At 33.1% G+C, this 21,212-nt stretch overlaps 2 protein-coding genes across 2 annotated transcripts; both read right to left on the bottom strand.

Annotated features, from left to right (window-relative positions):
- Positions 1–439: 439 nt before the first annotated feature.
- LOC121249980 (heterogeneous nuclear ribonucleoprotein A1-like 2) lies at positions 440–7,367 on the bottom strand. Its single transcript, XM_041148875.1, has 14 exons — positions 7,178–7,367; positions 6,858–6,986; positions 6,630–6,719; positions 3,622–3,687; positions 3,402–3,467; positions 3,155–3,240; positions 2,951–2,996; positions 2,643–2,697; positions 2,054–2,130; positions 1,760–1,898; positions 1,554–1,681; positions 1,373–1,477; positions 961–1,104; positions 440–752 (listed from the first exon to the last, which is right to left on the bottom strand). The coding sequence occupies exons 2-14, from the start codon at positions 6,873–6,875 to the stop codon at positions 687–689; spliced, it is 1,086 nt and encodes a 361-aa protein (XP_041004809.1). The 5' UTR covers positions 6,876–6,986; positions 7,178–7,367; the 3' UTR covers positions 440–686.
- An 8,137-nt stretch (positions 7,368–15,504) lies between these two features.
- LOC121249529 (triacylglycerol lipase OBL1) lies at positions 15,505–20,807 on the bottom strand. Its single transcript, XM_041148232.1, has 5 exons — positions 20,254–20,807; positions 17,167–17,360; positions 17,028–17,061; positions 16,277–16,896; positions 15,505–16,101 (listed from the first exon to the last, which is right to left on the bottom strand). Exons 1-5 carry the CDS (start codon positions 20,576–20,578, stop codon positions 15,784–15,786), a joined length of 1,491 nt encoding a protein of 496 aa, XP_041004166.1. The 5' UTR covers positions 20,579–20,807; the 3' UTR covers positions 15,505–15,783.
- Positions 20,808–21,212: the final 405 nt, after the last annotated feature.

Below are 21,212 nucleotides of genomic sequence, written 5' to 3'. Positions count from 1 at the left end.
AATATCCCTCATTCTAAAATATTATTATATAAAATATTGTGAAAAATAACGTGTGTTTATCATTCTCTAAACCCTGCAGGCCATACTAGCTTTGCAACGGAAGGGAAATGTCACAATTCAGACCCATAACATTGACAACCACACCCAACTGTTTTTACACGACTTCTAGGATCCAGACCACACATCCGAGCTATGATGAGGCAATGCAAAATTAAACCAAAAATGAAAATTAAATAATTACTAGTCTTGTTTGTTTTTTGAGATGAATTAAGATAAAAATTGAATAAAATATTTTTACAATATATTTTTTTAATATTATTTTTATTTTGAGATTTAAAAATATTGAATCAAGATTTGAAAATGATAAATTGTTTATTATATTTTGTATAAAAACTTGAAAAAATTATAATAATTAAATAAGATAAGTTGAGATTAATTGTGAAAACAAAACCACGTGCCAGCACAATAATGGTTCAATGCATCACATAACAGACTAACTCACTAATAATGTTTCAACCTCTGACTGAAACATGACTTATTGAACTGTTTTGAGTTGGGAACCGAGTATCAAAAAGCCATCCTACCAATAAATTTTAAGTGATAGTTAATAGACTGCAATACATTCTTTCTGACATCCCTATATGACATCAGACGCAATTTCACGTCCGCCCAGAGGCCAAGACTCTTTAGTATGGCCTGTACCTCCAATCTGCTCTTGATGGTCTCCCCCCACTGCCGATTCCATAACCCCACTGGAAAACAAAGATGGCATCATGTAAGCGAACATCAAAAAATCATATCGAGAAGACACACACATAAAAAGCAGTGAGGATTTCATTTATTAGTTGCAGATGAGAAGCAGGTTCTACAAATACAGTCTTCTCATTCCAAAGATTACACAAGTATCAACAGAAGTCAATTACTAGATCTGCCATTGTGAAACATTATGCATATACTCACATCATCAAAATCCAGGCTTCCATACATCCTGCCATAGGTTCGCATTGGACCACCATACCCACCAAAGGATTCCGCAGGATTCATCATAAAACTTCCACTGGGAGGACCAGCATCTTCAAGAGGTGTGGCTGAATCTATCGCAACCTACAGTGCAAGTCAATGAATTAAATTCAAAACTTTTTTTATAAGTGAATTAAAGTCGATACTTCTTGACTAATCATAGTTGAAAAATGGTTGCAGGACATCATGCAAATAACACTTGGTAGAATCGCAAAATGGTCACTGTTGAAAAAGCCTAACCTACTAACCTGACGTAACAGGAAGAAGGAAATAGAAAAAGAAGGGGGAGGGGCGGGGTATTGGCATAACGATAGTTAGAATTGAAAGATAAAAGACAAATTCATTTTGATACCTGATGTCCGCAGATCTCATGAGGTCTTCGAGATACACGATCTGCTACACCATCATCAGCAAAAGTCACAAAACCAAAACCTCGGTGGCCAGTCCTCTTAGGGTCCTATATCATAAGCATTTTACATGAGTATCAGTACCTTGAATCATACATCTGATAATATAATATGTATCTATCTTACCCTTGGAACATAGACATCTAATATACGGCCAAATCTACCAAAATACTGGCGGAGATCTTCAGAGCTTGCCTCCTGAGGAAGCCTCCCGACAAAAATCTTCTTGCCCATTCCTCGACTGGACTCACCCCCTAATTCAACATAATGAGGAAAAAATGAATGCATATTAATATTAATGGCATATACTAGACATATGGTTTCAAAGGTACTTACTCCATAAACTGAGCCGGGATGATCATATAAAGTAGGAGCACCAAGGGCCGCATATCTAGTTGCTGCAGAAATATAAGCATTGTATGCACCATATCCACCCTGTGCCGTTCTGCCCATTGGCCTGAAGTCATCTTCCTGAAATATATCATATTATATAGCTGAAAAAAAATATAGCATAGTGTTTTGAAAAAAAATCCATATATAGAAAAAAAAAAAAATAAGACTTTCTTCTTTGAGGAGGGGTAAAAGGTGCAACCAAAAGAAAAAAGGCTAGGCGTGCTGTAACTTGCCTTTGGTGTTGCTCGATCAACAACTACAGTAGAACCACCCAATTCATGAGTTTCGGCCATCAAATTGTCCACAGAATCTGCAAGACCACAAACAGATAATTACAACAATTTACTGCTAACCTTGGCTAGGATTGCTGTAATTTTTATTTAAAAAAAAAAAAGTAAAGCTTTTGATTTTCTGGGTTCTGAGAGTTAGAAACAAGGATTGCTAACAAAATTACTTGAAAGATACATGTGTTTCTGCTATACGGAAGCAATTAATTCATTCTCTTTTTGGGTTGGGAGGGGTAACAGGGTGTACTTTGCTTAAGCATGATCCCGTCTGACCAAAAAAAATAGAGAGAGAGAAAGAAAACAGAATAAGAGCTTTTGAGGATTTCCCATGCAGATAGATCGAACTTCCATATGTCGGCACACTCGTAAATGCGTATGGGATGGACTCAAAAGAAGAGAACATGATAGAAAGGCATCTCCTCTTCAGTTAGACGGTAGTTATTGGGGAGAGAAAAGGCAAGATGATGGCATCCAAATTGCCAATGTCATGCAAAAGCTAGATGCATAGCACCAAAACGAAGAAAAATGGTCTGACCTGCACTTGCAAAGGTGATAAACCCAATTCCACGATGAATTTTTGAGCCTTGATCCTTCACAGCACAAAGACAAAATTGCACCATGTTAATTCCACTAAAGCAATCGTTGCCATGTATAAATTTGATTTTGTAGTTGTGCATGTATGTAAAAAAAGTACATCCAGATATCCAAGACATATATATACACACTCCTGTGTACTTGGGCTATGCCTATTTCTATCAATAAAATTTGTTTACCAATTAAAGACATATATACAAACATAGAGAGAGAGAGAGAGAGAGAGAGAGAGAGAGAGAGAGAGAGAACCTTGGGCATGTACAAATCTGTTATGTCGCCATATTGCTCGAAATGACTAAAAAACCAAAAACAAAAGTGAAAAAAAATTAAATCACCATGCTTATTCATCATTATTCATAAATTATGTCTGGAGATTCCCAGAATGTACAAAAATATATAAAGTATTATGATAACATAAAAATCATTACAATAGTGTAGAAATCAGAACTATACCTTCGAAAGGTTTCTTCTGTCACAGATTGTGGGATTCTAGCAACAAATATCCGGGTAACTTTCTTTGCAGGTGCTCTCATTTCCTCCTGCCAATAGAAAAACATTACATATAATTCTCAGCTCAAAACTTACATTTCTGAAAATTACTTTTTCATTTTGTGGGACAAGTGTGAAAGACAGGAAAATTATAACAAACATATAAAATGGGTGATAAAGCGTCTACTGTTTTATATTTTTATAACAGAACCTTCGGGGTAGCCACTTTAACTTCCAGCATTCGGTTTCCAAGAAAGTGCTCGCCTGACAATGCGTTCTACAGCAAGAAATATTTCATGCATCGAAAATGAGGAAATGCATTATAAAGATTTAAAAACCCAAATAGTTATCTCATCAGATAAAATCTCCCAAAATGTCACGATACATAAAGAATAAAACCTGAATTCCAATGAATGTAAATCCGCACTTACCTTAGCATCTTCAACTGATGCAAATGTTACATAACCAAAACCACGAGATCGGCCAGTTGACCTCTCCTAAATCATGGAAACAAATAAGGTTATATAGGCCTTCAAAAAGTACTTCAGCGTAATATCAAAACAATTAAACGTATGCATCCTGCCCAAGGAATCCAAATATTCGATTATTGTTTATAATGCAGTCGCTGATGTACAAACAAATTACAATTAAATAATTGAACCCTAGAGATTGGCTCACGTGGTAGGAGCCTTGGTCTTAGTGGTATGCTCCCTTTAGGTCAAAGTTTGGATACTTGGGTGCAAAAAATTTACAGGGTCTATCAGACATTTGGGGTTTTTTTTTTCTTTTTTTTTGGGGGGGGGCAAAAAAATAATTAGATAAGTAACAAGGCATTATCTTGTAGAGACTCAAGAAGCCTCATAAAGGTCCAACTCCAGCCTTCACTTCAAAACCCAAAGGCTCAGCTATGTCCTGATCAATGCCACATAAACATCCATTTACATTAATCCAGCAAGGAAAACAATGGTTTAATCCCTAGTTCTATGAAAAATTTTCAATCTATGTCAAGGTTTCATTCACATGAGAAGGTGCTAGAAACCAACTACAGAAACCATAAATTTCATTCACTGAAAATGTACTGGAAAATGTTATGGGCTTATAGCGTTGCCTTGCGTGATTGTCAAAATGTAAGGGTAAAATGAATTTGATATTAAAAATAATACAGAAAAATATAATTTGAAGAGAGATCTTCTACTAGATTCTTCAATAATTCGAGAGGATCGAGGCAAGGGGATCCCTTGTCTCCTTTCCTATTTATTCTTGTCATGGATGCTTTGAGTAGAATGATTGATGCTGCTGTTGTTGAGAGCTTTTTATCGGGTTTTTCGGTGGGTGGGAACTCTCCTGGCAACTTAAAGGTCTCGCACCTCCTTTTTGCTGACGATTCCCTTATTTTCAGTGACCCTAATCAACACCATCTTTGATCTTTGAGGGCCCTTTTGCTTTGCTTTGAATCTGTTTCTGGGCTTAAGAGTCAATTCATCTAAGTCAGAAATAGTCCCAGTGGGTCCTGTCTCGAACACTTTGGATTTGGCCAACATTTTAGGTTGTAAGATCCCATCCCTCCATATTGAGATATCTAGGCTTCCTTTAGGTGCCCCTTACAAATTCTCGTTGATTTGGGATGGTGTGATTGAGAAAATAGAGATGATGTTGGCTGGTTGGAAAAGAATTTATTTGTCTAAAGAGGGAGGAATTACTCTGATTAAAAGTACGTTATCTAATCTTATATTTTCTTTCCCTCTTTCCTTTACCCGCTGTGGTGTGGCTTGTAGAATTGAGAGAATCTTCCGTAATTTTTGTGGGGTGGTCTTGGTGAGGATAGGAGGTCCCATTTAGAAAATTTAAAGTTTTTCCCACCGGTTGCTTGTGGAGGTTTGGGGATTCTTAATTTGAGGCTTTTTAATAAAGCTCTTCTTGGGAAATGGCTTTGGAGATATCAATTAGAGAAGGCGGCGTTATGGAGAAAAATTATCAATGCTAAATATGGGAGGGCTTGAGGGAGTTGGTGTTCTAAAGAGGTTAGAGTGTGTATGGTGTGGGCTTGTGGAAATATATCGGGAATGGCTGGGGGGAATTCCTTAATCGTTTCATTTAAGGTTGGTGGTCGAGAAAGAATTTGATTTTGGCATGATCTTTGGTGCGGGGATTTGGTGCTTAAGAATGCATTTGCTTCGCTTTTTAGGATTGCAAGGGACAAAGAAGTCACCCTGGCTGATTCTGTATTTTTTCCTAACAATTTCCCTCAATGGAATGTGAGTTTCTTTAGAAACTTGCATGGTTGGGAAGTGCCCGTTGTTTCAGCTTTCTTCAGTAGGCTTTATGATATGAAAATTGTGCAAGGAGGGGAAGACAAATTGGTATGGCAACACGCTAGAAATTCCATTTTACTGTCAGCTCTTATAATAAATCGTTGACTTTTCATTGTGTCAATCAATTCCCTTGGAAGTGTACTTGTAGATCAAAGGTGCCCAGTAAAGTTGCTTTCTTCTGTTGGTTGGTGTCTCTTGGGAAGATTTTGACTACGGATGATTTGAGAAAACAAGGTATAATCTGTCTTGATTGGTGTTATTTGTGTAAGAACGATGGAAAATCAGATGACCATTTGTTTCTGCATTGTAAGGTGGCTAACACATTTTGGGACGAGATTTTCAGCAGATTGGGTATTGCTTGGGTGATGCCCAAGAGGGTGGTAGACCTCTTGGCTTGCTGGAATGGTTGGTTCTCATTGCATTGCTGCTATTTGGAAGATGATTCCTTTATGCTTGATGTGGTGCCTATGGCTGGAAAGGAATGGGCAGTGTTTTGATGATAGAGAACGATCATTGGTAGAATTCAGAGAGTTTTCCTTTCGAACTCTGTCTTTGGGTAAAAAAACTCTTGTATTGAATGGGGATAATATGAATGTTTTTCTTTTAGCTTTTCTTAGCTCTTAGCTCCTACTTCCTAGCCTGTATTTAGGTGTTTTAGCTTGTATACTTCCTGTATACTTGGGCTACGCCTATTTGCTTCCATTAATAAAATCTCTTATTACTTAACAAAAAAATTAATATATTCATTGGCTACTTCCGTTTAGAGAGTGGACTCTTGGAGTTAGATTTGGAGTTCAATATGCCGTTTGTTGTATTTAGATCAATATAACATTTCACCCTGAAAATACAATTGAAATATTTCACAGGATTATTTTGCACAAATTTCTTCACGGCAGGAACCGATTTTATCCCCATTTTGTCCATACATAAACTAAGCGCAAACACATTAATTGGAAACTAAAAACTGCAGAAACTGATCAAGCAGGTCTAATGAGAGAAGAAAAAAGGAGAAGTATCAATTATGCTACTGTGGAATTAAGCTACAGTGGTGCGAACACACGCATATATAGTTGCATCAAGTTGTCAGGCAGTGAATCGTGTGCGTTAAGATCTACGGGAGGGCTAACCTTCATGACAATGCAATCCTCCAATTCCCCAAATTTGCTCATATAATCTCTCAGCCCCTCCGTATCCACATCCCAAGGAATACCCAGAACCTAGAAGTGCAAATATTTTACCGTACATAATTAAGAAAATAAGATTCAAAAAACCAAAATTTTATATCCTACAATTCTAAATTCAAGCAAAAATAAATAAAATCAATAAATCTTTAAAAGAAGAAAAAAAAAACTAACCACAAGCTTACGGTCCATGATAAATTTGGAGAAGGCTTCGCTGTAACAAAACGGAAGCGAGAAACCCTAAATCTCTCACACAAATATATATCTCTCTCGTCTCTCTAAATCTCTCACACTCTCTGGCCCCTGCACATGGTAAGCACACCTCTTTCTCACACACAATTGTCAAATACCAAATCAGACTCACCATTTTCACCTTTCTTCAAAAAATAATAAATTGATTCCCGATCCTTCAATTTGCGAGTCAAACAACTCCAAGAAAACGAAAAATTACAGCAAAAAATTTCCTTTGTTTATGAATATACGCGCTCACTGACCTTTTTCGAAATACCTGCGGGATTTTGAAAACCCTAAACACAGAGGTCTTCCCCTCTCTTAGTTCTCTTACCTCTCTTCCTCTCGCTCGCTCGCTCGCTCGGTCGCCGCTCCGCTCAGGCCCTTTCTGAATTTGAGGATTTGGAGACGGTACCGTCCTTGTATACCGAGGCTTCGCAAACGAGAAAGAATCGTATGTTTCTCAGACCACCGTATCTGGCTTCACCTTTTTTTTTAACCATTTATCTGGCTTCACTGATTAATCACCTGTTAACCTTTTCATCATTTTTTTTATTTACATCAAATTAAATCATCGGACTTTTTAATCTTTGGCTCCGTTTAGATAGTGAAAATATTTCATCTCATCTTATTATTATAATTTTTTCAAATTTTCATACAAAATATATTAAACAATTCAACTTTTTCAAATCTCAAAACAATAATAATATTAAAAAATCATATTCTAACAATATTTTATTCAACTTTCATCTAAAACTATATCATCTCCTCTTATTATCCAAACCACATCTTAATTATCTATACATAAATTTTATAAAATGAAATTTAAAAATTAATTTAACTTAATACATACGACAGATTTATTTTACAACTTAAAAACTTTACAACTTAATATATTATATCAAATTATGTCGATTCGTAAACTTATTTTTAAAAGACTTTTTCGTAAGTGAAATATTTTCATTTATGTGTCATTTAGATAGTGAGTTGAGATAAGTTAAATTAAATTAAGATAAAAGTTGAATAAAATATTACTAAAATATTATTTGTTAATATTATTATTATTTTGAGTTTTGAAAAAGTTAAATAATTTATTAATATTTTAAAAAAATCTATTTATCATATTATCTTCTCAATATTCTTTGATATAGAGTCCAATGATTGATGCCTAAATAAAGTATAACAAATAGTCTCTAATCATTTAATATCACGTAATATTTGAATAATTATGACAAAAGGATGGGAAATAGCATTATTTATATTTAAAATAATGATAAATATCATTTTTCATTTTCTATATAATCAAGTTACTATTATTTTAGATTAATTATAAATCATACCTAATCAAAATAATAATTAAAAGTTGTATAAACATCACTTTATCATCATTATATAGAAAGAGAAAATATATTTTCAACCGTAAATTGTATAACCATCGTGTAATCGCTTTGAAAAAGTGAATAAAACATGAGATCCAAATGAAAATAAAAAATAATATTTTAATAGTGGATCTCACTTTTTTTTTTTCAAAACGATTACGTGATATTTATACATTTTACAGTTGTATGTAAAATTACTCATAAAAAAATACCTTTTAAAACACCTATAGAATGGATTTTAAAATGTTTCTTAGTCCCAACCAAAAGTCATTGTACTCGAGCTATGCCATTTGCAATAAGAATAGGCTTCCTAAAAGGAAATGTTTATCCTTGAGGTTTTAAGGCCTCTCCTCTCATCTTTACAATTTTTTTTAAATATTCACACAAAATAAAATAAACAATTTAATTTTTTCAAATCTAAGAATAAAAATAATATTAAAAAATATTATCTAATAATATTTTATTCAATTTTTTAACTTTAATTTTAATTCATTTCATCTTATTTTATCTCTAAAAATAAACGAGGAATGAAGAAGAATCAATTGAAAATTGTAAAAAGGATGGTTTTGTGAAGGAGCTAAAAGAATGGAAAACTTGAAAATGCTATGTACCGATACGGCCTATGGGTTCCCTTCTTTTACGGCATATACGGCGTATGACTAATATAGGACAGAGAGATGCTTAGACATGATGTAAGCGTGACTAACGCTGTTATCAAGGCATGATAATTACCACAATGGAACTTTGGTTTGATTTTGTAGAATAGAAAAGGCAATTAAGCATTTTAATAGTGTTTAGGAAAAATGATTTATACAGTCTCAACTGTTCAAGTCTTGTGTACTTCATTTATAAAAAATAGGAAAAACATGAGACTCACATGAAAATTTAACTTTTACATGGTGGACTTCATTTTATCCAAATAGAAAGAGAGAAAAACAAATATAGGCAATCTCCATTACAACAAGATGCCAAGTATTTTTCAAGACGATCGAGTATAAGCTAATCTGAATCTATTTATACAAATAATTATTATCAAAATCAAATAGTTACATGCCAATTGGCAATAAAAAAATTATTCACATCAGTCACTATTTATCACCTCATATATTATAAAAAACACTCATACACTATGAAAAATGCATTCTTATTCTATGAAAAGTTATAGGTATAGAGTGTGTGATCTAAATAGTGTCTGATTTATAGCAAAACTCTTAGTAATAAAGCATTGCTATTCATAAATCCTATACACCATACATCACAATTTCTTTTTTTTCTTTTTTTTTTAATTTTTTTTTGGTTTTATTCTTCTTAGAATAATTGAATTTTTTACTCATTATCTATACACCACACATTTGATAAGAGACAAAAATTAAAAAAAATAATAAAAAAATGTGTGTGTGATGTGTAAAACTCACGTTTCAAATCCAAGACCAGACCCTAATTACAATTCAGCTCAATCAAATAGTCAGGCCCACGTAAATTCAGGACTTCAGCCCATAAAAGTCAAATTTTAGAACAGCCCATTTCATCTCGAACTTTACATCATTGGTCCACTTAGCCCCTTTGCCAATGCCAATCACAAAAAAAAAAAAAAAAAAAAAGAGGCCACACCACATTATTACAAAGAACAACTAAATACAGGTCCATGATCCACAAAATATATGTGCACAGTTATTGGGGAGTAAGGTTATCTCAAATTAATTATTGATGTGACTTATTACTTTTTTAATTTTTCATAAAAAAATTAAACTCATTTCAACATATTTCATAAATTTTAACTTAAAAAGTTAAACTAATCGATCTCAACCTAAAAACTTAAACTCGTCTCGATGGAGCTTATAAAATATTACTATTCACAACTCAACTCAATTAATCTAAACATACAAATGTAATTCTTTTGTTTTTGTTTTTAGTATTTGGACAGCTAATTAGGCATGGACAGTAATAATGCAGTAAAATCCTGCTTTTCCAACACGATTTATTGAGAGTATTATCATATATAATATGGTTTCGAAGGATATGATTGATTATGATTGCCACTGGCCTGCGATTGCTTCACCTTATAGCATTAGACATTCTTAGAAATAAAATTGTCGTCCAAAGAGTGAATTTCGGGGCAAGTCATGATCAGTACCTTAATTTCAAATGTACGTACATCAAAATATATGTTCCATCGAGTAAAAGCATAAATGAATTTTTCCAAGAATATAAGATTCTTATTCTAATTCCTCTGATCATGATACCCACGCCTATATATTGTCATGTTTATAGAAAATTATGTAAAGTATACTATCAACATCACTTAATTAAATGGTAAGGTATAATTTGTAAGATTTAGATTTTAAATTTTAAATGTTGTATTTGAATTATGTTTGGAAAGGAGATGAGATGAGAATTTTAGAATTAGATCTATTTCCAAACAAATCCCAAGTATTAGGATAAAAAAAAAAAAAAAAATACCATGCAGAAATGTGGATATATATATATATATATATATATGAGTTATTCTATTATGCTGATGTGTAAAAGCACATTATATATCTACATCACTTAAATGATTTGTAAGATTTAGATTTTAAAATTTATCTTTCAAGTCAAATTATGTTATATAAGTATTTTGAATAGTGTACTCTATGCACTAATGCTTATAATTAGAGATTTTATATATAAGTCTTATATCATACGCTTCAGCTTATTTAAAATATGATTTGTCATTTTTATTTTCATATTTTCATACTTAAATATGTATGCATTTAAATAGAATATCAAAAAATAATAAATTATATATTAATTAAATAGATGTTTGTGATCGATGTAAAGCTTCCTCGTAACATTTCATCTCATATATAATATTAATGGTTTATTATACCACAATTTGAACTTCCATTTCTACTACGCCAGCTAGCCAGCTGCAGCGAGGTCATGATTCGAGTTTGATTCTTCTTTTCCGATGGGGTCCATTGAACCCAAACATTTTTGTATACACATGTTGAATAAGCTCATAATATTAATTTATTTATTTCACGGGAAAGCAATGCCACGATAAGAAATAAGGTATCTTTCAACGATTTTAGGATCCTTACAAAAAAATCGCTACAATTAAGATTTATTTGCGGCAATTTTTGCATCGCTATTGAAATCTAAAACAATGTACTTGAAATTGTGATTTGGAATTACTGTTCAAGAATTTACGGTGACAATTCGATCTTTTGTGGCGAGTTAGTGTCGCGCAAATAATATTTGAAACTGCAACAGTATTTTATTTTCGGCGAATGGTGAAATCGCCACAATAGCTACTTTTGCGGGAAATAAAAAGCGTTGGAGATTGCCTTTTAGAAAATTGAGGCCTTTTCCAACGATTGTAATATTGTTGCAAAAAAATTCACCCCAAATAGACATTATTTCCGGCAATTTCCAAGTTGTCGCAAAGCTTTCCATCTCGAATTTTGAAATTGATGGAGTACTAGGAAGTACTTTTCACTTTTCATGGTGATTTATTTTCGTCGCAAAAAGTTTTGTCGATTTTGGAAAGTGGCAAACATTTCCGTTGATTAGAAAAATCGACGCAAAAGATACTAGTTGTGATGAAAATTGTTGCCGTAAGAAAATATGCAGTCAATTAAATTTAAGCCACTGGCATTATGTTTTCCCATCATTTCTTTCACTCTCCCTCTCTGCCTCTCCAATCCCTCTTCTCCCTTAACCCACGCCACCGCGCACAGCCCGTCGCCAGCAACCCCACCACGCCACTGCCACCTCACCTCTACGGTTACCCCCTCCTTCTCCCCCAGCCCTCACGGCGGAAATATCATTTTCCCCGAATCTGGCCTCTCTCTCTCTCTCTCTCTCTCTCTCTCTCTCTCTCCCCTCTCTCCATCGCTAGGGGTGTTGTTTGCCACCACTCACACCTCGACGTCATCGCCAGTCCTCCATCGGAGCCCCTTTCTCGTCCACGCCTAGCCCAGCAGCCCGAGGCCCTCCCTCTCTCCCTTGCTTTGTTTGCAACCCACGGCCCCCACGCGGTTTGCTACTGATCTACCACTCCCTTGCGAGTTTCGATTCTTCTTTTCTTTTATTTTTTTCTTCATGTTTTGCTAGAATATATATATATATATATATCTATATCTATAATTTTCCCCCTTATTCTCATGATTTCCCATTTGTTACATTTCCGAGGTTCAAATTTATGTTCATTGTCATTGATTTTGAATTGCTATCTTGTAATGGGAACCCTAACTTATTAGACACTCGATCTGTTTATGCACCGTTGGTTTTTCCTAGTGTATGTCGCCACTGATTGAAAAGGAATGGGCTTCTTGTCTTGGGGTCCATTAGCACTAATCCTTGTTGGTGAATCCTTTCTAACTCTCATGGCTTGTGTTCTTCTCGGTGATCTTGGAGTATCCAGAACCATGTTTATTGTTTTTACTTTTTTGTATTTACATGGTTATGGCAGCTAACATCTTTTGACTGTCTTTTGTTTTTAACTTTTTGTCTCACAGATACAGCTTACATATTGTATCTATTGAAGTTGGATGGAAGATGAAAGGTGTGAAAAGATCGGCATATGGTGAACTGAAGATATATCTTTGTTTCTTGTTATTAAATCAAGGGTGGTGCTGGTGTTCTCAATATTGCTGCTCAATTTTATTTTCTTTTATTTTCTTCTAGTTTCTTTGTGTTTGATTGGTAAATGATGAACTTTAGTATCTGTTTGTTGTTCATTTATTATGTCTCAACAAAGTATGTCTCAATTTGATAATTTTTATTTGTTGGTAGTTATTAATATAAGTGGAAAGATATGTTGACTTTAACCTCATTAGGTTTATGAGAATCTATTGGGTAATTTGGGTTGCAGTGGTAATTCCTAGCCAAGATCTATTTGAGATCTATGAAAACATGAAAACAATCATTTAATTTATATTTGTCTCGCTCAAATGAATGTCATACTTTGTGAATATTCACTGTGTATATCAATTTAAATTGCATATTTAGTTTCATTGTCTTTGTATCCTAAATTTGATGGGGGCAGTTTTATGACTGTTATTGCTAATAATCAAGAGTTTGATCTGTTAGACCTTTCAACCCTTTCCTCTTACCAGTAGAGCGACAAAAATTGATGTAAGAAAGTAGTTATGTGTGTGTGCGCTCATATATATGTATGGTTTATATAAATGACCTCAATAGAATGCAAGTTGTTGATCAAATCAAATCAATCACAATGCCACGTTAGCACCAATGAATTGCTGCCACATGTCATTAAATAATTGTTTAAATACTTAATATTATAAAAAAAACTCTGCTGCTTAGGTCGTGCACTCAAGTCCATGGGGACTATTTTAGTAATTCTTTATTTTATATGGTTGGCTTTCTTGCTGTTAGTAATCTCAAATGTTTGGATTATTGTAGCCCATTTTCTTAATGATTTCCTAAATGCTTAATTTCTGTTGTGTAATATCTTCTACATGTAATTTTAAGTTATTAAAAGTATGGTTGCCCATATCAATACAAACTGTAAGAACTTTTAGTATATGACAGATTTATTTAAATTTGTGTACTTTGGTATCTTACTAACAATAGAATGAAGTACAGATTATGATTGTTTTGCTATACTTTCTAGGGAACTTCACATTTTTTACAGACCATTAGGCATTACGTTGTTGCTAATCCATTTTCCCAGTGACCATGTCTTGCAGAATGGATACTCTTCACTTTTATTATTCACAATGACTGACATTAACAATACAGTGACAACATTGAGCAGTAAGGGAAATTACCATGAAAGCAAGGAGTTCTTTGTTTGTTTCATTCTTGTTTTCTTCTTTAAAGTAAGTTTCTTCCCCAATACTACATATTTTCTTTTTTCTCTTTTTTCTTATGTTGCCCTAGCTCTTTGCGTACATGGAGTTATAGTTGCTGCTTGTTCTTTTCCTAATCAATTCATATTTATAATTTTTGTCTTGTGCATATCATTACATAAACAAGTATCTGACTATTAGATTTCATAAGAAGAACTGAAAAGTGTTTTGATTCTATTTTGAGATGTTGGGCATCATTTGAAGATAGCCCTCTGTTTTAGTGAATGTTGGTGCTCTGACTCCATTTTGTGGATTATAAGTTATATTAGAATAAATATATATCTAGTCAATCTGAATCTATTTCAATGCTGATGTACCTGCGTTAATATATATTATCATTCTTCTCCTAAAAATTGGTTCATTACTACTGAGTTTGAACTGCAAAGTCAGTGGCTTCCATGTGATTGTTTTTTCTCTCTTCATTAGAATTATTTCACTAGGTTTTATTAGTGGCAAAATTGCATCTCTTGAAACTAGGTTCTATCTTTCAAAGGTTGTTGCCATTTTCCATGTAAGTTCAGCCCCGTTTACGTGTAGATACTTTAGTTCTTGAAGTTTTTGATATTGTTTTTATGGTACAATCAGACCAAATGGTATTTGATAGCATACTAGTTGGATAGATTATCTCTTGTTTTGAAACTGTTTTCATGTAATGTATATGTGATGTTTAGTGATTAAAGTTAGTTTGAAGTTAATAAGTTATGTTTGTTCAAGGGAAAGTCTTGAATGAAATAGGTTTTATTATATATAAGGGTCTCTAATATGAAGAATAGCTTGGGTATAGTTCATTTGGATTAATTTTGTGGATTTTTTTTTATTATTTTGTGAAATATCTTTTCCAGCGAGTAAAATTCGCCAGAAATATTTTTTTGCATATTAAACTTATTTTCGGCGATCGTATATTGTTGGAAATAGTTTTTATTGGCAATTTTTACTAGCGAAATCAATTCATGTTTTTGCAAAAAGTTTTCCAGCGATTTTATTAGGCCGTTGGAATAGATCTCCTCATTAGCGACGATTTATTAACTTTTTGTGACGACTATATATAATTCACCGCAAAAAGGTTTTCCGGCGATTTAATAGGCAAACTAAATGGGTATTTGCAGCGTTTTATTTAAAATTTGCGGCAGAAAAAAAAATGGCCAGAAAAGATAACCTTTTAGTAGCGATTTTTGATTTCCGTTAGGATAGATCAGAAGTAGAGGAATAATACCGACGAACATGCAGCGAGGTATAAATCGTTGGGAAAAGTCAATAACAACGATTTATAAGACTTTTACCGGGGATAAGTCACTTTCCTTTTAGTGTGCTGACTAATTAAATGGAAGAAATATTAATGAAGCCAGACAAATAAATAATAAGTTAATTCTAATATTAATGGAGACATGCATACATCAATATGACTGATTCTGGACGGAGCAGTACTGATCGAGTGATCATTTACATATAATAATATTATAGTACTGCACAGACTTAATTCCAAATATGGGATCGATCGATTTCCAGTTTCGGAGCTAAAACTTCATTTAATACCATAATCCCATCCTTAATTAGATCAAACCACGCCAAATTATAATGCAATACTACTTCATGAGGACAAGCTAACAACGCCAGCCATGATAACAAGTACTCCTAAAACTGTTTTGGGCATGCAGTCATGTTTTCATGAACTACTTTTGATTGGTTTTCTGGGTCCTTGGGACGTGGCAGAAATAAGTCAGAGGGTCCCAATCGAGTGGCATTTACATAATCTTGTGGGCAATGAGCTGGTATTCCTGGAATTATCAAACCAATTACCCTAAATATTTTGAGGAGCGAGCTTTCTCTGTACTCCGGTCCCCTTGTATACTTGATTGTAAAGCTTCTGAACAGCTCCCGAAATGCAGTTAGCATCATAGGAATGGCTCCCAGGAGTGAGAAATAGTTCTTGTTTGGTTCCTCAGAAACAATCTGCATTAATATTAAAAAAAAAAAAAACCCAAAAAAATACATTAATTAATTACACATTAATGAACGATATATATGATATAGTTCATTGATCATGATTTTGATCTATGCATGCATATATGCATTGAATCACCCGATCGATCGATCGATCGTCTCAATTAAAAAGCTGATCCATTACCTTTCCTTCGTATGCTGTATTATAGTAGAGGCATGTCCCAAAGTGCTTGAACATGAGTGTTTTGTCATCGTAGGGCAACCTAGGCACCAGATCATTGCTGTAAACAAACCTAAAATAACGTATGTTGTACTCCGCCAAATGTTTTTCCATAAACTTCCCAAAGTTTCTATCTCCAACCCTAGGCTGCCCATACGTATAAACACCATCCAACCGCTGCAACAACAATTTCTCGTCGTGCATTAACAATATGGCCGGAAAGAGAATTGCTAGAGACCCACCCATACTGTGGCCCGTCAATATATACCTTGCCTGGTCGTTTTGTTTCAAAAGTTCTTTTAACAGGTCTCTAATGGCATAGTACGCTAATAATTTTGGGGGGCTGTCGTCTTGTTTACCTAATTCCTTAGGCCAGCCAACATTCTTCTGCAACCCTAGGGATTTCATGAAGCCGCCATGGATTCTTCCGACTCCAGGAAGTTCATACCAGGAGATGTCAAAGTCAGAACACCATGCATCTGAATCAAAGGGTTCGGTTCCTCTAAAGGCAACAACAATGGTATCCTGCCCTTCGTTTTTATCTCGAAGCACAAAGGCTTGTGTTGTGGCTTTTTCTTGATAATCTGCCTCACAAAATTTATAAGAATCAATTATGTAAGATGTTATTTCTTATCATGAATCTGCATACATAAGTAGTAGTAGTACATGCAGATTATATGAAAATTGCGTAGTATCTGAATTATATATATATTACCGTTCCAGAAATCGTAAGAGTCCACGAACTCCATCTGCGCATGCATGCAGGACACGAACGAACGTACATATCAAGGCCTTAACCCATTAACAAATAAAATTACAGCTTAATTACGTGAATTTAAGATAAAGATCTATACCTTCCATTGATCCTTGACCGTAGCTTCGAGATAGGATCTGTTCTCATACGATGCTTTAGAGGCCATCATAGACAGTGCCGCATGATACTTACCATCTCCACACTTGATGCTACAGTCCAACTTCAATCGCTTGTCCAAATTACCAATAAACGACAAGAAATTTGCTGATGATTTATCCGGTTTTTGCACACTCCCTGCATGCACAAGTACAGGATTAAAGGCCAGCTAAAACCATGCAATACTAAGTTAATTCACCAACAGATTGTCGAAGAAGGCCGATATCCATATAAGAATTTTCTTCATCTGATCATTTGAGATTAATATTATTCAACCATGCAATAATAAGTTAATTCACCAACAGATTGTCGAAGAAGGCCGATATCCATATATATAAGAATTTTCTTCATCTGATCATTTGAGATGAATATTATTCATTTGGAATAAAACATATTTAGGGCTGGTTTTAATTTAGAGATGAGATGAGATGGTTTTAGATGAAAGTTAAAAGTTGAAAAAAATATTTTTAGAATGTTATTTATTATTATTATTATTGTTGTTGTTTTGGAATTTAAAAAAGTTGAATTGAGATTTAAAAAAGTTGAATTGTTTATTATATTTTTTGTGAAAATTTAAAAAAATTATAATAATAAGATGCATGATATGAGATAAAACACTTTTCAAATCCAAACGAGACCTTAATTATTTAAAATGATTAGATTAATAAAATGAAAAGACGAAAGAATCTCATACTTTTAAGAGTATCATCATTGGTTTGGCCAAATGCATGTTCAAAATTTAGCTAATATCACATTTTTTTTGTATTTGTCTATTCCATTTAAATTCAATCTCCACATTGGATTAGCCATTCACTATCTATATTATAATAAAATTTTATTTAATTAATAATTTTTTATTTAATTTATTTGTATCACATTTTATAATTCTACCAATTTAATATTAATAATAATTAAATTCTAATTAAATTAATATTAAAAAAATCATGTTTTCAAAGTTCATTTAATATTAATAACTAAAAATTGAGATTAAACTTATCTAAATTTCTTATTCATTAATCAAATATCTAGCAACATATCCATTTCAATGTCAATAAAAAAGCTACACCTATATAAACACCTATAAGACATTTTAAGATCTAATTGTGGACTGAGAAATTAATATTTTAATATTTAGTGAATTAATTATGATTCTCTATCTTTGACCAATCATTGTTACAAAAATAAAAATTGTTTTAAAAATATCTAATCTAAAATGAAATCTTTTTTATACAAATTATCTAAATTTTAATTATCTTTTAATTTTGATCAAGAAAACGAGGATAACTAAAGGAATAGCATCCATTTTATCATTATATTCTGACGAGGGACACGTTGATGGTTTGAAATGATCTGAAAGGTAGGTGGTAGTACTTCCACTTCAACGTATACGTACGCAACCAATTACCAATTCGGCAGAAGTAAATTAAAGAAATTAATAAAGAACTATAACATAGGCCCCATTAAAGAATTAGAAGTACATAAATATGTTGGAGCTCTTTTTCTTTTTTAAAAAAAGAACATCATGATAATGATGGGAGAATAATAGTCCTCATAATTAATTACGTATTTATGTTTATGTGCCATATAAGAAAAGAAAAAAGGGGTAGTACCGATCATCAAATAAGAAGTCCTTGGAAATATATATATATATATATATATATATAATAATTTTAGAAATTGCAAGTCTTGTGTATCATTTTTTTTAAAAAAATGAAATTTATTATTAAAAAATAATTTTTTCTCTAATTTACCTAATTTTTTTAAATACGCAAGATCACTTATACACTTATACAACTTAAATTAAATACAAATATAATATATCTATATATAATAGATCGCTCAATATTATGAGTTGTAAGACTGTCCTCTTCGCCCAACTACCACATATTATATATATATATATATATATGTATATGTATATGCATGCATAATGCATTGACATTAATTAATTTGTGTGACCCACCATCATGAAATAATTAATAGCTAGGTACGACTACTACTGCTTCGACCTTTATCTTTTAATTTGGAATCCAGTGCTCCAGCTCAAATCAATGAGGCCTGCTTTGGTACTACTATTCCTCCGAACTGAGAGGTGCTGGTGGCCCAGTGGGCTCCCTTTTTTTGCCGGTTGGGTTTTTTATTTTTTATTTTACTTAATAATTAAGAAAATATTATTTAATAATATTATGTTTTTTTTTTCTTTTTTAAAAATATTTAAAAGTGTTAAAAAATTGATGTAAAAAAATTTAAAATTTTCACATCATTTTTTTAACACTTTTAAATATTTTTTTAAAAAAATTATAATATTATTAAATAATATTTTCTTAATCACTAAATAAATAAATAAAAATTGAAAAAACACAATCCGACCAGAAAAAGGGAGCCCAGCATTTTTCTTCCTCCGAATGCCCTGAGAATCCAATCCCAGGGAGATCAGGATTTATTCACCTAATGGCCTCGTGGCCTCCTTCCTTTTCCCTTTCCCTTTCCCTTTTCCTAATTTCTTTTTCTCGATCTCTCCATCAAATAAACCAGGCACCAAGGAGAAAAACAACACACCAATACTCGTAATTTGAAATGTATATGCATGCATTTCGAACTAATACTAATTAATATGTCATATTCACTACAAGAAAAATGAATATTTATGATAAATTATTTACTATAAAAATAATTATTTACGATGAAAATAAATTCATTTTGACAATGAAATAATTATTTTAACTACAATTAACAAGTTTTCTTGCTTTGAATGCAGACTGAATTATTATTGCCACATAAATAACTAAATGGCAATGGATTCATCGATTTTCCATGCACAAATGCATATGCAGATTAATTGCAGATATGAGTACAGATGATACCCTTTATATCAATCATCAACAGGCGCGGATATGTTATTTACTACAATATTATTTTTTTGCGTCCTAAACACTTCTTTAGAAATATATGCATCTCGTAGAATGTTGTATCGGTATATAAAGGAGACTGGCTAGCATGGAATTAATAGCACAGCATGAGGAGGACTGACCTTGAAAGATATTTAGGAAAAGCCTACCCAAGCTGCGATTACTTGAAACAAGGTTCAGCCACGTCTCAATCACCGATCCAACAAATCCCAGCGGCTTCGCCACAAATTGCAGGAATTTCTGGGCAACTATGGAGACGAATATGAGCCACCTCCGACGAAAGCTTTCCTCCGTGCCATCAGGGCCAGCGCTGTCCACAAAGTCCCTTTTCCCTATGTCACTGGAAAACAGTATGTGAATGAGATCGAAGAAACGCACTTCCTCTGGTTTCAGTATCATATAACTGCAAGAGAAGCCCTTGTCGCAGGTAGCGGCCGCCATGGCCATGGCTAGGCGCTGTATATGCGAATTACAGATCGAAGCAAAATAAAGTGATCTTGTGCTTTATGTTTGGATGTCCCTTCGACTATGCTTTCAAACCCTATATATATATAGTGGATAGAAAAAGTAGATGATGCTGGAAGGTTACCTATATTAATATGAAAAACAATTATAATATATTTTCATCATTCTTTCCTGATCAGAGATGATGGCTAAACTAAATATATTTTAAAGTGTTCATTAACGCGTGTTTTGATCAATGCTAAAATATATAGATCGATAGACGACAATCAGTACTGATTCTTTTGTAAAATTGAAAGGCAGTCTTTGCCATTGTAGGGTCATCCTTGCTGTGCACAACACATCGTTTATACATGTATGGTCACAATCACGGGCTATCCTTTTCCATATATTTTTTTAATTTACTTGGAATCTGCATTAATAATTAAAAAATGTTCATATATAGCAGCATTGTACCCTATTAAAAATTATCATGACGTCATAAATTCACTTATTTGTATAATATATATTACCATTATATATATATATATATATATATATATTATGGGTCATGCAGCGGCCCCCAGTGTTTATGGAAAAAAAAAATTATCATGACGTCATAAATTTACTTATTTGTATA

The sequence above is a fragment of the Juglans microcarpa x Juglans regia genome, chromosome 1D (assembly GCF_004785595.1).
Source record: "Juglans microcarpa x Juglans regia isolate MS1-56 chromosome 1D, Jm3101_v1.0, whole genome shotgun sequence".
Taxonomy (NCBI): domain Eukaryota; kingdom Viridiplantae; phylum Streptophyta; class Magnoliopsida; order Fagales; family Juglandaceae; genus Juglans; species Juglans microcarpa x Juglans regia.
This window is presented reverse-complemented; position numbering and strand designations above follow the sequence as displayed.

What these genes read in the sequence shown, in the direction of transcription:
- LOC121249529 (XM_041148232.1), bottom strand. Translation starts at nt 20,578, where the DNA reads ATGGCCATGGCGGCCGCTACCTGCGACAAGGGCTTCTCTTGCAGTTAT. An exon ending in CTCTTACGATTTCTGGAACG is followed by an intron (nt 16,897 to 17,027) that starts GTAATATATATA and finishes TTTGTGAGGCAG; the next exon opens with ATTATCAAGAAAAAGCCACA. An exon ending in ATACAGCATACGAAGGAAAG is followed by an intron (nt 16,102 to 16,276) that starts GTAATGGATCAG and finishes ATATTAATGCAG; the next exon opens with ATTGTTTCTGAGGAACCAAA.
- LOC121249980 (XM_041148875.1), bottom strand. An exon ending in ACAGAAGAAACCTTTCGAAG is followed by an intron (nt 2,997 to 3,154) that starts GTATAGTTCTGA and finishes TTGGTTTTTTAG; the next exon opens with TCATTTCGAGCAATATGGCG. An exon ending in CGGCTCAGTTTATGGAGTAA is followed by an intron (nt 1,682 to 1,759) that starts GTACCTTTGAAA and finishes ATGTTGAATTAG; the next exon opens with GGGGTGAGTCCAGTCGAGGA.